This window comes from Leopardus geoffroyi, chromosome C1, assembly GCF_018350155.1.
Source record: "Leopardus geoffroyi isolate Oge1 chromosome C1, O.geoffroyi_Oge1_pat1.0, whole genome shotgun sequence".
Lineage (NCBI taxonomy): Eukaryota > Metazoa > Chordata > Mammalia > Carnivora > Felidae > Leopardus > Leopardus geoffroyi.
In genome coordinates, this window is record NC_059328.1 from 31,405,948 (window position 1) to 31,420,433 (window position 14,486).

Below are 14,486 nucleotides of genomic sequence, written 5' to 3' on the forward strand. Positions count from 1 at the left end.
CCTGTTTCCGATTCTGTGTCTCCCTCTCTCTCTGCCCCTCCCCCATTCATGCTCTGTCTCTCTCTGTCCCAAAAATAAATAAACGTTGAAAAAAAAATCTTATAGAATCATTTAATTTAGTAAAAAGAAAAGTTGAGCTTTAGTGTGGGAACATTCAAGTGGAGGGAAGGTGACATATCTAAAATGCTCTGTTTCAAACCCTGAATATAGTGCTTGTTACCATTCTCTCTATTTGAGTCAGTAACTTTTGTAGTTTGTTGTTGTTGTTGTTGTTTTATTTTAAAGAGAGTGGAAGTGGGGGAGAGGGACAGTGGGAGAGAGGGAGGAAAGGAGAGAGGCAGAGAGAATCTTAAGCAGAGCATGGAGCCTGATGTGAGGCTTGATCCCACAACCGTGTGATCATTACCTGAACAGAAATAAAGAGTCAGACACTCAACAGACTAAGCCACCCAGGCACCCCTGTAGTTTTATTTATAATGTCCCACGTAATTTTTGTTTAGCTGTATTTTCCCATTTTATTATGAAAATATTCAAACATACAGAAAAGTCGAATAATTTTACAGTGTACATCCATGCATCACCACGTAGACTCTACCATTAACATTTTACTGTATTTTACTGTGGGTTTTTTTTTGGGGGGGGGTAGCAAATGAGAGCATAGACTGCCTGGGTTCACCACCTGCAAAGTGAATAATGCAAGGCAAGTTGATTAACTTCTCCAAATGTGCTTTCTTATCTGCAAACTGGGAACTGCCACAAGGGGTTGGTATGAGGCCTAAATCAGTTAAAACATGTAATGCACTGAGAACAAAGACTCATACTCTGTAAATACTGTATGTCAAGTACACTAATCTATGGGGGCTACTATAACTAAACATCATAGACTGCGTGCCTTAACCAACAGAAATTTATTTTCTCACTTATTTCTCATTTATTTTCTTTTAGCCTATGTGAGGCTACAAGTTCCAGATCAAGGTCTGGCAGGGGCAGTTTACGGTGAGAACTCTTTCTGGCAGGTAGATGACACCTTCTTGCTAAATCCGCACATGACCTTTCTTCAGGGCCTGAACTTCAAAGAGTGAGTGAGCCCTCCGGTGTCTCTTCTTATAAGGACACTAATCCTATGGGACTGCGGCCCCACCCTTATGGCTTCATTTAATCATAATTACTTCCTTACTCCACATAAAGCTCTACAGGAGGGGGTTAGGGCTTCGTAGGAAATTGCCGAGAGTTGTGGGGAGACACAACTATTCAGTCCACAACAGCAAGTACATAGTTTCATTTTATTTTCTAAATTGTTGTTTTTGTAAGCTATTGATATAGAAGTGTACTCCTATGTTTTTGAGGAGAGCAAACCCACGAATAAAAGAGCATGACAGTTCATCATTTTTTGCAGAAAATGCATAAAAATGCATAAAAAAAAAAAAAAAAAACCAGATGGGATGTGTGTGGGAGTGTGTGTAGGTAAGGGTGTGCACCAAATGTTAACAATGGTTCTCTCTGCTTGATGGGATTCTAAGAAGTAATTATTTTGCTTTTGTGTAGTTATTTTCTGGCATTTCAGAAATGCAAGGAAAGCAACCACCGTAAGAATGTATTGGATTTATGGATCGTGGTATTCTTTTAATAAAACAAGATACCATTCCACTTTCAGCCTTTTCCATGTACATGTGAAGGGAAAGCGGTATGGATTCGTTTATACCAATGTTGTTGGGACAAAAAAGTGACACAGATGCTTCCCCTTTGCCAAGGGTTTCCAAACCTCCCAATGGAAACATTCACGTGCCTCTTCCCGGCAGAGGGGAGACGGCTGATGCGGTAGTTTGGGGTGGGGGTTGCGGACAAGAGCACCGGCTCCGGCTCCCGCCGCAGAAGCGGAGCTGCTTTCCCCGGGGTTGGGACCCCGGGCTGCAAGGAACCCACAGTGACGGGGCCGCCGGGCGAGCATCTCGGGAGGCGCCACGAGCGGGAGGCTGCCCCGGAGGACCCTGGGAACCACGCGCGGAGGCCGCTGCGGCGCAGGCGCACCGGCCAGGGCTGCGCTACGTGGAGGCATCTCGGCGCTACGCGGAGAGCCCCCGGCCGGGCGAGAGGGCAGGGGCGAGCCGGGCGAGCCAGCGAGCGGGGTGAGCGGGCGCGGTGCGGGGTCTGGGGCGGGGACCTCGGGCGAGAGTCCGGCGCCGGCGAGACACCGCCCGAGGTTCCCCGTGGCGCGTGATGTGCCCAGGAGCCGGGGGTCGCGCTCGGACAAAGGCAGCGAGGTCCGGGCCTGGAGAAAGGCTTAGCCTCTCGGTTCTGGGAGGAAGGGACGGGGTTGGAGGGCATCCGTGATTTGCCACAGCCAAGAGAAGGAGCCGGTGGGATTCAAACCCAGCTCCTTTGTGATTCCAAATCTCAAGGCTAATTTAACCATAGTAAATTGGGTTTTATTCGTCTCTTTGTGCTTCGTGACACCAGCACAGTGGCTTGGACCACGTGGGCTGTGTATATCCACCGTCTCCATGTACCTTTTGTAAAACTTTTTTGATGATTGGTGTTAAGTTCTAGAATTCTGGCCGTGCGACTGAGCACTGTAGATCCTTTTGCTGACTCTAATGTTTTCTTTTTTTCTTTCTTTTGACTCTAAGGTTTTCTATCCAGCATCATCAGGGGACCATAGCGGTGGTTGCATAGAAAACACCTGGAGCCAAACAGCTGCCTGCTGAGGAGACAGATGGAGCTCAAGATGGGATGTTCCTTGTGAACTTGAACATGAAAAGGTCCAGATTCTGGATTTTGGTACTGTATGTTCCCCCTGGTTCCTGAGAGTAGAGGACTCCAGCACAACTGTGAAGCCCGAGTTTCCAGCAGTGTCTTTATCAAAAGTGGACAGGTCCAGATAGGACCTTCTGCCTCGTGGGCTGAGGCAGAGAGCCCTAGAAAGGAGTGCTGAAGTCATCATGCTACAGCAGCTCCTGATCACCCTGCCCATGGAGGCCAGCACCTGGGTGAAGTTGCGCCATCCAAAGAAGGCCACCGAGGGGGCATCCCTGTGGGAGGACGTGACTAAGATGTTTGAAGGAGAAGGTGAGAATAGACTGGTGGGAAGGAGGAAAAGCAGCAGCACCTAGTTTGAGAAGGAAGGTAGACACCTGAGCTAAAGCATCCCTTGAGTAGGCAATTGGGGAAAAGATTTCTGGGGTTCTTGATTATGGCTCCTGGTCTGCATTTTCAGTAATGGTCAATTCAACCTGAAACCAGGATCTAAGTGTCATGACTGTGTATGTTACCTCTTTTCATTTCCCCCATGGGCGTGTGGGGCAGGGAAGACTTGCCTGATTTTCTGTATTTTACAGTGAGGAAATTTGAATCAACTGAGAGACCAGTCTAGGCACTTGGTGGCTAGGCCAGAAGTAAAAGGCAGCAGGGAAAGTACCAGGTGAGCCTGGAGTGTCTCACGCTAGAAAGCAAGGACGAGTGCAAAGATGCGTGTCAGCAGGATGGCAAGTTTGGACAAACTTAGGACTGTTTAAATATCCAGATTGATTGTAACACTTTGAATAAATAAAATTCCGTAAGTTCATGATGGCACTTAAAATAGAGAAAGGGGAAAAACTTACTTGCCAACACTGGTGGTGATTCCTACACTGATTACTTACCTTGAAAATAAATTATTATGGGAGTGAAGAATACATTCATCTTGCTTTTTAAAAGATCATTTCCGTTTGTTGAGGGAAAGCTTTTTACAGAAAATATCTGCCGATAAAGAACTGGAAGGAACGATAGACTATATTACTATAAATGAAGTAATTGAAAAGTTGATGGGGAACAGGGTATTCACAGGGTGCCAAAGTATTGCCCCCACAAATTGCTAAAAGCCAAGGAAAGAGCACATTTTTCCGATGGCGATACGTGGTGGTCACTGTCTTAATCAAGTGTGACAATGATGGGATAACCTCACATTTTGTACCTTCTGGGTAATGTATTATAAATATAAAGCACATGGTATCACCCATGAGGAATTCCTGCCAAAATGTTTCGTCTGATCCTAAATTGAGCTTAAAGGCTGAACTTCTGGTTTAAAGAAAATCCAGGGAATAGAGAAATAAGGTAAACCCTAGCACAGTCAGACTGTGTTGGTCTCATAAGAAGCCAGTGCCATGAAGAAAGGGGAAGTGTGGCGCCTGGGTGGTTCAGTTGGTAGATCATCTGACTTCGGCTCAGGTAATGATCTCACGGTTCACGGGTTTGAGCCCCACGTCCGGCTTGTGCTGACAACTCGAAGCCTGGAGCCTGCTTCAGATTCTGTGTCTCCTTCTCTCTGCCCCTCTCCTGCTCATGTTCTTTCTCTCTCTCAAAAATAAATAAAAATTTAAAAAGGCAAGGGAGTACTATTCTAGAGAGACTAAAGATAACCGCTTTGAATGTGTGAACCTTGGTTGGCTCCTGGGTTGAGAAGAAATCCAGAATAAAAGACAGTTTGAGAAGATCTGAGGAAATCTGGATATGGAATTATTGTTTTCAAGCATTTATTTATTTTTGAGAGATTGCGTACATGTGCAGGGGAGGGGCAGACAGAGAAAGAGAGAGAGAGAATCTCAAGCAGGCCGTGCACTGTCAGCACAGAGCATGATGTAGGGCTCAGACTCACGAACTGGGATATCATGACCCGAGCCAAAATCAAGAGTCTGACATTTAACCAACTGTGAGCCACCCAGGTTCCCATGAATACAGAATTATTGTTAATTTGCTTAGGTGTGATAAATGGTATTGTGGTTATGCAGGAGAAGATCCTTATTTGAGGTATTTAGGGACAAAGTACCATGATGTCTGCAACTTTGAAGTGGTTCAGAAAAAAATATAGATGAAGCAAATATGGCAAATGTTAACAATCACTGAATACAGGTGGTGGATATATGCATGTTCAATATCCATGATGAAAAGTTAGGGAAAAATACAAGGACAACAATTCATGTACCTCAGTTCCTAGTTCATATTTTTAATACCTCAAATTCAGCCAGGTTTTAATACTTCAAATTCAGGTTGGAATTCTAGGAACCTGGCAGGGTGTTACGCTTAACACTTTAGGAGATGGGAAAAAAATGAGCCAGACGGAAATAAAAAAACTTTCTACCCATATACTCATACTAATATTCAATTGAGGGAGATAATTATACAAATAAATATGATAGGCAGTCTGAGATAGATAACAGAATAGAGATACAAACAAGCTTTGGAAGAATACAGAGAAGAGGAAGCTTTCTTCTCATTAAGAGTGTTTGAGAAAACTTCACTTGAACTGATCCAGAAGGATATCTCAGGTTTTCACTGAGTAGGACTTGGGAAAATACTGAGGTGGGTACTATGCAGGTATGTTCAAAGAATGGTGACTGGGATTATGTGGGTGGGTGTGTCCAGTGGTTGAAGGAGGATGTTTAGAAGGAGATCTTGGATAAAGAAGGAGAGAAGCAGTGACGGACTGATTATGGAGGATCTTGAAATCCACGGTAAAGTGTTCGGATTTTTCTTTCTTGTCAGTGGGGAAGCTTTGAGGATTTTTGAACAGAGGAGTGGCCGGTAGATCTGTGCTAACGGAGCAGCGTTGCCCATTGGGAAGTATTAATGCCCAAAGCAGTGCACCTTAGATCCTTTTCATTAAGGAGTCTCCGGTCTGCTCTGAATTGCTCTAATGTCCCTCTCTGAATGTTTTGAGAGAGGAGCCATGTTCAGGAGGTCTGGTCTGCAAGCCATTTTTGTAGGTCTGGGAGATGCAAACCTCATGCCTCTTTTCCTTCCTCAGTTTTGCTCTCTAAAGATGCTGATGAGACCCAGGGAGAAAGTTTCGAGGATGAAGTGACCTCTGGGCCACTGACAGTAGAATCCCAGGTGGGTTGGAGTTTCCTGTCACTTTCTTAAAATTGTTTGAGCCCTGGACTTTGATTTTCTTTGACTCAGCTTGCTGGATTGGGTTTTCTTAGCCTGTTCTAAATCAGGCCACACTGATTGATTTCACAGGTGATTGTCCCACCGGTAGCAACCTTCCTCGGGAACCTTCTTATTTCAAGCAAACCTCTGGCCATTTATCCAACACATTTAAAACTTGTGCTGGCGTGTGTTTGTGTGTGTGTGAAAGTATGTAATATAGTTCTTGCTCTGAAACCTCACAGATGTCATCTGGGGGAAAGACAAACATTGTAAAACATTTTAAGCAACATTTAAAAATTAATAGAATGCAGTTCTGATATTCTTGGAGATGTATACACTTCACTAATGAGCTTTAAAAGATGATTTCTGGTCGTGTTTTGGAGCAGAATTGTAGATGGAAAGGGAAATGAGAAGTTGCTGGCAGGTCACAAAGGGCACAAACTAAATAAGCTGACCGGAAAAGGAAGGAAAACTTCCAAGAGCAGTTTAATAGTGTCTGTGTATCGTAAACGAGCCAATCAGAAAACCAGCGGCACTGGCAATGGGCAGAGCTCTGTGCTACCAAACCCCAGAAGCATAGGGAAACTCAAGAAAATTCTACAGTAATCAGAGAAAATCAATGTAGAAGGAGATCTTCCTAGAAACCAGAAGAGTTTTGTAGTGGCATGCTCTTAGCTTCTAAGATAACATGGCACAGGGTTTAATCCCCTATCCTTAACATTCCTCAAATTCAGTTTTCTCATGTGGATGCTGTTGTCAACCCAATAGGCCTCAAGCGCCTTCCAGAATTATTTACAATATATAAAAAGCATTAGAGGGGCGCCTGGGTGGCTCAGTCGGTTAAGCATCCAACTTCGGCTCAGATCATGATCTCGCCGTTCATGGGTTCGAGCCCTGCGTCTGGCTCTGTGCTGACAACTCGGAGCCTGGAGCCTGCTTCAGATTCTGTGTCTCCCTCTCTCTCTGCCCCTCCCCCGCTCATGCTCTGTCTCTGTCTCTCAAAAATGAATAAAATTTTTAAAAATTAAAAAAAAAAAGCATTAGAATTGTCTCCATACATAAGGAATGTGTTTTTATCTCAGCCTTCTGGCTTCTGGGTGCTCTTTGCATTTGGTAATATTTTTTTAAATAATTACAAAATGGTTATTTAATTTTGTAGATCATACATGACAGGCTCTTGTACTTCACCACACAGTGTCTGCTTTGGTCAAGGGATCTTCCTTTAGTAGGCAGAATTCATGCTCTCTCCAGAAACCTGTTCTCACATACTTTTCTTACTAACCGAAGTACTCAGTTAAGGGTATATTACCCATGCTGAAATGTTCTCGTTTTAACAAATTCTTTCAGCCCAACAAAGGTCCCTGGCTTCTCTTGTGGCCTTGGCCTCTTTTGAACTCTCACCTTCTTCAAATATTCCTGATCTTTATTGTCCTTAATCTAAATTATTATACACTGTTCTGAGACCTTCTTTAATATTTCATGAGTATTTCTCCTTTAGCCAAATTGTAAGTTATAAAAGACAGCTTACACGCTTTGTGCATTGTGTTGTAACGTGTAGCAGAGAATCAGCCAACCAGTTTTCAAGAGTATCCAGGAAAATTCGGATAGAATCTCTTAGCATGTAGACGGTGTTAGAACAACCTCCCAAACTCTGGCTGAAAAGGAACATACTTGATGTTCTAGGAACTGTTGACCTTCAAGGACATATCTGTGGACTTCACCCAGGAGGAGTGGGGACAACTGGCCCCTGCTCACCGGAGTCTATACCGGGAGGTGATGCTGGAGAACTACGGGAACCTGGTCTCAGTGGGTAAGGATGAGTTCCCCTTATAACTAGAACCTGCCTGTTGGAACAAAATCTTTTATTTCTAACCAAAGTGTTAGCTTGGGCTCTGGGTGGTGTTGGAGTTTTCTAGTTCCTTCTCAATAGCAAGCCAGGATTGCTGTGGTCTTTTCTGCCCTGGTCTTTCTACTCTACCCCTCAGCAGGCCTGAATACCAAAAAACTATCTTTAAATTCTTGGGATGACCTCAGCACATGCAGTGTTTTCTTCTTCATGAGCAGGATATCAGCTCTCCAAACCTGGTGTGATTTCCCAGTTGGAGAAAGGAGAAGAGCCATGGCTGATCGAGAGAGAGGTTTCAGGAGGTCCACGTTCAGGTAAGAGCAAGGCGGTTGGGGTCTTTTGTCATGTTTGCTAGAAAGCTCCACTTGAAGCCTTCTCCGGATTATGGGGAAGGCTATGCCATCTGGATGGGACCTGACCTGAAACCTGATTACCACCCTGTTACCCCTTTCCTGAACTTGCCTTTTCTTGTTAGTTTCTCTGGAGTCAGAGGAAAAGAGATGCCTTTCTTATCAGGGTTAGTTTCCTTAACTAATTCTCCTGACCCAGTTGCATGATTTTCTTGTTTTCTCCAGCATTTCAAACCTTGCCCTGATGATAGCTTCTTTCTCCTGTACATTCAGGTATTCGTGGATCTCCCCTCATCAAGTACAGCACTCTTCACCGGATTCCTATGTAATTTTATTATGGATTTTACTCTTTCGTGATTCTGGTTAAAATTTTTTCCTAAATCTTATTCTGTGATCATAGCTTCAATTCTCATCCTCTTTTTAACTTGTGTAATTTAGATTTTTATTTCAAATAACTTATGCCTCTGTGAAAAATCACCACAGAATTCCCTCTGACCAAATCAGATAGCTTTTAACAACCTTCTTCATCTAAGAACAGTAATAATGACAGCTTTTCATCAGGCTGGCCTCTGTGAGTCCTGTGCATACATTAGCCCCATCTTACAGAGGAGGAAAAGAAGGCTCATAGGTTAAGAAATTTGTCCAGCATCACTTAGCTACTGGTTGGTGGAGTCAGTATTTGAATTCCAATCCTTCTGACTCCACATTTTGTGTTCTTACGGCTCGATTCTACATGGCAGCATTAGGTTTCTAGACCTTGCTGCCTTTCCTCCACAGTTTTTATCTCCTACATATCTCTTACTGCTTTTTCTTTTTTTTTTTTTTCAACGTTTATTTATTATTTTTTTTTGGGACAGAGAGAGACAGAGCATGAATGGGGGAGGGGCAGAGAGAGAAGGGAGACACAGAATCGGAAACAGGCTCCAGGCTCTGAGCCATCAGCCCAGAGCCCGACGCGGGGCTCGAACTCACGGACCGCGAGATCGTGACCTGGCTGAAGTCGGACGCTTAACCGACTGCGCCACCCAGGCGCCCCTCTTACTGCTTTTTCAATGCTTCTCATCAATATCCTTTTTTTTTTTTTTTTGATGTTTATTTTTGAGAGAGAGAAAGAGAGACAGAGTACAAGCAGGGGAGGGGCAGAGAGAGAGGGAGACACAGAATCTGAAGCAGGATCTAGGCTCCGAGCTGTCAGCACAGAGCCTGATGTGGGGTTTGAACCCACGAACCATGAGATCATGACCTGAGCCGAAGTCGGATGCTTAACCGACTGAGCCACCCAGCTGCCCTCATCAATATCTTTTCTAATGCAGATACATCGTTTCCACTTCTGTTAGGACAGGCTACACTACTATAGCAAATAGACTCTAAAATGTGGCTCAAACAGAATAGCCAGAAATCTTGCTTGTACGCTGGTCTGGGGGAACTGTTTAGTTCAATGGACAGTTCTTTTCCACCTCACGCATCTGGGATTGAGATTTCTTCTACATGGTGGCTCTGTCATTCGCTAGGGCCTCCTCATCATCTAAGTATAGCCAGCAGCAGAACGAGGGCACACAAGGAGCTCATCTGGGATGGTTTTGTTTTTTTTTTTAAGTTAATGTTTATTTATTTTTGAAGGAGAGAGAGACAGAGCGTGAGCGGGGCACGAGCAGAGCGAGGGGGAGACAGAATCCAAAGCAGGCTCCAGGCTCTGAGCTGTCAGCACAGAGCCTGACCTGGGGCTCGAACTCACGAGCTGTGAGATCATGACCTGAGCCGAAGTCAGAGGCTTAACCGACTGAAACACTCAGGCATCCCACATCTAGGAGGTTTTTACGGGGCAGCCTCCTGGAGTGGTTCACATGACTTTCACTCCGGTTCACTTACAGGAGAAACCTTTGTCACTTCGCTGAAATCCAAATCAAGGAAGATGTAGGTGTGTGTCCAAAAATGGGAAGAACAGATTTGGTGCATATCTGGCAATTCCTGCTGCAATCCCTGAGGGGTCTCTGTCTTGTACGCTGCTATTCTGTAGCTGCACAAATGTCCACAAATGCGTTGTGATGGCTTCAGTTGTCCCTTGAGACCTGTATTCTCCCTATTTTCATCTATTCCCACATATCCCTGGTATTTAGTAGGACATCTCTATCTAGATGCACTGTCGTCACTTCAAGCCCAATACATCCAAAAACAGAAACCATTTTCTCTCCCAAATTTCTCATCCTGACTCCTCCTATTCTTTCATTCTCAAAGACCAGAAATCATGATATCAGCAAGAATGCATTATGTTTTTCTACTCTCAGTTCTTCCCTCATTCCTCATGGCTTCTTCTCTGATAGTACCTGCTAGATCCACTTCTCCTCTTCATATGTGCTGATGCAGTGCTAAGCCAAGTTCCCATCATCTCATGCCTGTTTCTCTGATTTTTAGTTGTATTTGTTGATATTTTATTATTTTTCTGAATCATTTTGAATGTTACTATCAGAGTTGACCTCTTGAAATATGACATTTATTTTGTTCTTACCCTGAAAAGAAAAGTTAAGTAACTCCTTATCCCCTGTAATAAGTGATGTCAACATCTCTGCTGGCTTTCTAAGTCCACTCCAAAATTTACCCAGCTATTCCTGAGCACTTTGTATGTGCTGTTACTAAGGTGAGATTAGAAATCCTGGGGAATAAGAGTTTGTTGTAGACAGGAAATATTGGTGCTTTAGGATGGCAGGGTCCAAATGGATGGAAGGGAATAGAAAGAGAATTTCCTTCACCCAAAACTGTCCCATGTATACCATGTATAGTCCATATAGTCTCTGTCCTTTAAGATTTTACAGTATAGCTAATAACGTGTTACAAATAAGAAGCCTATTTTTCACCTCTTATGTACAGATACAGGCAAAAATTATGAAGATTGATAAAAATCCAGTGAACTTGTAGGGAAGGGCACCCATGTTTACCGAGAGCACACATACCCAGAACCCAATAATTCCTCTTTAGTAAAGCCTATGAAATATTGACAGGAGTGTACGCAAATGTATGCATGATGATAACATGAGAAACTGGAGACAACCTAAATATTTTTCAGTAGAGAAGAGTCAAGTTATGATATGTCCATCAATGGAATATCAATATCAATGCAGTGGTATGTATTGCACTTGTTAAAAAGAATCAGATAGGGGTTCGTGGGTGGCTCAGTTGGTTAAGTGTCTGACTCTTGATTTCGGCTCAGGTCATGATCTCATGGTTCATGACATTGAGCCCCATGTCAGGCTGTGCGCTGACAGCACAGAGCCTGCTTGGGATTCTCTCTCTCCCTCTCTCTCTACCCCTCCCCCTGCTCACACTCACTCTTTCTCTCAACATAAATAAACTTTTTTTTTTAAATAATGAGATGAATCTAAATGTACAGACATGGGAGGGAGCCCACAAGATAAAGTTGAGTTAAAATACAAAACAGATGCACCTAGGTGGCTCATTTGGTTAAGCGTCTGACTCTTGGTTTTGGCTCAGGTCATTATCTGATGGTTCATGGTTTTGGGACACATGTTGGGCTCTGCACTGACAGCACAGAGCCTGCTTGCGATTCTCTTCTCTCTTTCTCTCTGCCCCTCCTCGGCTCTCTCTCTCTTAAAATAAATAAACTTTAAAAATACTTTGGGGCGCCTGGGTGGCGCAGTCGGTTAAGCGTCCGACTTCAGCCAGGTCACGATCTCGCGGTCCGTGAGTTCGAGCCCCGCGTCGGGCTCTGGGCTGATGGCTCAGAGCCTGGAGCCTGTTTCCGATTCTGTGTCTCCCTCTCTCTCTGCCCCTCCCCCGTTCATGCTCTGTCTCTCTCTGTCCCAAAAATAAATAAACGTTGAAAAAAAATTTAAAAAAAAATAAAAATAAAAAAAAATAAAATAAAATAAAAATACTTAAAAAAAAAACAGATGCAGAAAAAAAAAAAACAGATGCAGAGCTATATGTATACTATGATCCCTTTTTTGTGCAAATGTATATTTATGACCATACATAAGTACACACATTCACATATACATATTGTTGGGAATGTCTGAATGGATGCTTTCCAAAATCCTAAGAGAGTAGAGGGAATGGGGGTGAAATTGAGAGAGGCTATCCCTCTTTAGTGAATGAGTTCCTATATTATTTAACATTTTAATATGTAGAAAGTATGGATTAATACTTGAAAAAAACTTTTTTTAATAGGGACAATTTTGTCATAGAAATACGGGCTTGAGATGATATGGTGCTAGAATACTGTGTTCCTTAATCTTCTCTCTTGATATTTGCCCTCACAACAATGCTCTCTTCTTAGTGCACTTCCTCGAATTCACATGGATGAACTCCTCCCAGTTCCTTAAAGTCCCCTCACATACCCTAACAGCTTCTTTCCTTTGATTTCTTCATTTCCTTTTATATTAGCTCTCTAGGGGGCAGAATTACACTTGAAGATAGTCCAAGGTTTCTATGCCTAGTACATGTTCATTTTCCCCCCTCCTATTCTCACTATGGCCATTTATTTTTTAAAGTACACTGAATATGGGTCATTTGTATTTTGGGATTTCTTTCAGACTTGGAGAGTAAAGCAGAAACCAAGGAGTCAGACGTAAAGAATGATACTTCTTGGGAAGAATTACACCATGGCCTAATGAAGGAACAGTCCACAAGAGGAAGCACCTTATATTCCACATTGGGAAGAATCTCCAAATGTGATCAGTTAGAAAGCCACCAGGAAAACCAAGGAATGGGTGAGGGGCAAATCCCCTTGATGCACAAAGTACTCACTCAGGAAAGAGGCCGAGAATCTAATAGATTTGAGAAAAGTATTAATGTGAGCTCAAAAGTTATTCCAGGACCAGAAATTTCTCCGACAAAAAAAGACCATAAATATGATGTATCTAGAAAGCGAAGTAGATACAATTTAGATTTGATTAATCATTCAAGGAGTTATACCAGATTGAAAACCTTTGAATGTAATATTTGCGAAAAAATCTTCAAACAGCTCATTCACCTTACAGAACACATGAGAATTCATACTGGAGAGAAACCTTTCCGATGTAAAGAATGTGGAAAAGCTTTTAGCCAAAGTTCATCCCTTATTCCACATCAGAGAATCCATACTGGTGAGAAACCCTATGAATGTAAGGAATGTGGAAAAACCTTCAGACATCCATCATCTCTTACTCAACATGTTAGAATTCATACTGGGGAGAAGCCCTACGAATGTGGGGTATGTGAGAAAGCATTCAGCCAGAGCATTGGGCTGATCCAGCATCTGAGAACTCATGTTAGAGAGAAACCTTTTACATGCAAAGACTGTGGAAAAGCATTTTTCCAGATTAGACACCTTAGGCAACATGAGATTATTCATACTGGTGTGAAACCCTACATTTGTAATGTATGCAATAAAACCTTCAGCCATAGCACATACCTAACTCAACACCAGAGAACTCATACTGGGGAAAGACCATATAAATGTAAGGAATGTGGGAAAGCCTTTAGCCAGAGAATTCATCTTTCTATTCATCAGAGAGTCCACACGGGAGTGAAGCCTTATGAATGCAGTCATTGTGGGAAAGCTTTTAGGCATGATTCATCCTTTGCTAAACATCAGAGAATTCATACTGGAGAAAAACCCTATGATTGTAATGAATGTGGAAAAGCCTTCAGCTGTAGTTCATCACTTATTAGACATTGCAAAACACATTTAAGAAATACCTTCAGCAGTGATATGTGACGTATGTGCAACATCAAAGACTCCTCCTAATGGAGCAAAAGCCTCTAAATCAGAGGCTTTTTGACTTTTTGGTTTCAAGAAGCAATGATTTTTTTTAATGACTTGATGCAGTGTTACCACTATCAGTTTTGCCATATTAAAGAAACTACCTGTCATCAACATCGTTTCAGAAAAGAAAGGGCATTTTAATATTTTAAAATGTAGGAGGGATAATCAGTAGGAATAGCCCTTAACATTGAGTTAAGTTAGCCTTATGAAAATCCCCCAAATTTGTCCTTATTTTTCTCATTTCATTATGGGCCAATGGAAGGTTCATCGTGGCAAGTTACTGATACTTGGATTGGCTCTTAAATAATCAGACTAAAATATAGTATAACTTTTTACTATAGCCCTTTATATGGCTAGAAGAGGCATAGATAAAAATAACTGCCTGGCTCATTTCTACAAGAAATAATATTAAAGGAAGCTTTCCAGAATTGATAGATAACCTACTATTACAAGGGATACTTAAGTGTATTTTATGGTTTCTTGTAGAGAATTGGCAAGCTTTCATAAAGAGCCAGATATTAAATATGTTAGACATTGTGGGCCATGTGAGCTCTGCCAGAACCACTCAACTCTACCATTTTAGTGTAAAAACATCTAAAGAAATACATAAATCAGAATATCTCAA

At 42.6% G+C, this 14,486-nt stretch overlaps 1 protein-coding gene across 3 annotated transcripts; it reads left to right on the plus strand.

The window, feature by feature from the left end:
• The first annotated feature begins 1,978 nt into the window (after positions 1 to 1,978).
• On the plus strand, positions 1,979 to 14,486 carry ZFP69B (ZFP69 zinc finger protein B). 3 transcript variants are annotated; one of them, XM_045476817.1, is made up of 6 exons: positions 1,984 to 2,126; positions 2,641 to 3,066; positions 5,780 to 5,865; positions 7,588 to 7,714; positions 7,969 to 8,064; positions 12,648 to 14,486. In XM_045476817.1, the coding sequence occupies exons 2-6, from the start codon at positions 2,940 to 2,942 to the stop codon at positions 13,811 to 13,813; spliced, it is 1,602 nt and encodes a 533-aa protein (XP_045332773.1). In that variant the 5' UTR covers positions 1,984 to 2,126; positions 2,641 to 2,939; the 3' UTR covers positions 13,814 to 14,486. The 3 variants fall into 3 exon arrangements, with proteins under 3 accessions (XP_045332774.1, XP_045332773.1, XP_045332775.1); XM_045476818.1 differs by lacking the exon at positions 7,969 to 8,064 and having other exon boundaries at positions 1,979 to 2,126; positions 12,648 to 13,972; XM_045476819.1 differs by lacking the exons at positions 1,984 to 2,126; positions 5,780 to 5,865 and having other exon boundaries at positions 2,959 to 3,066; positions 12,648 to 13,972.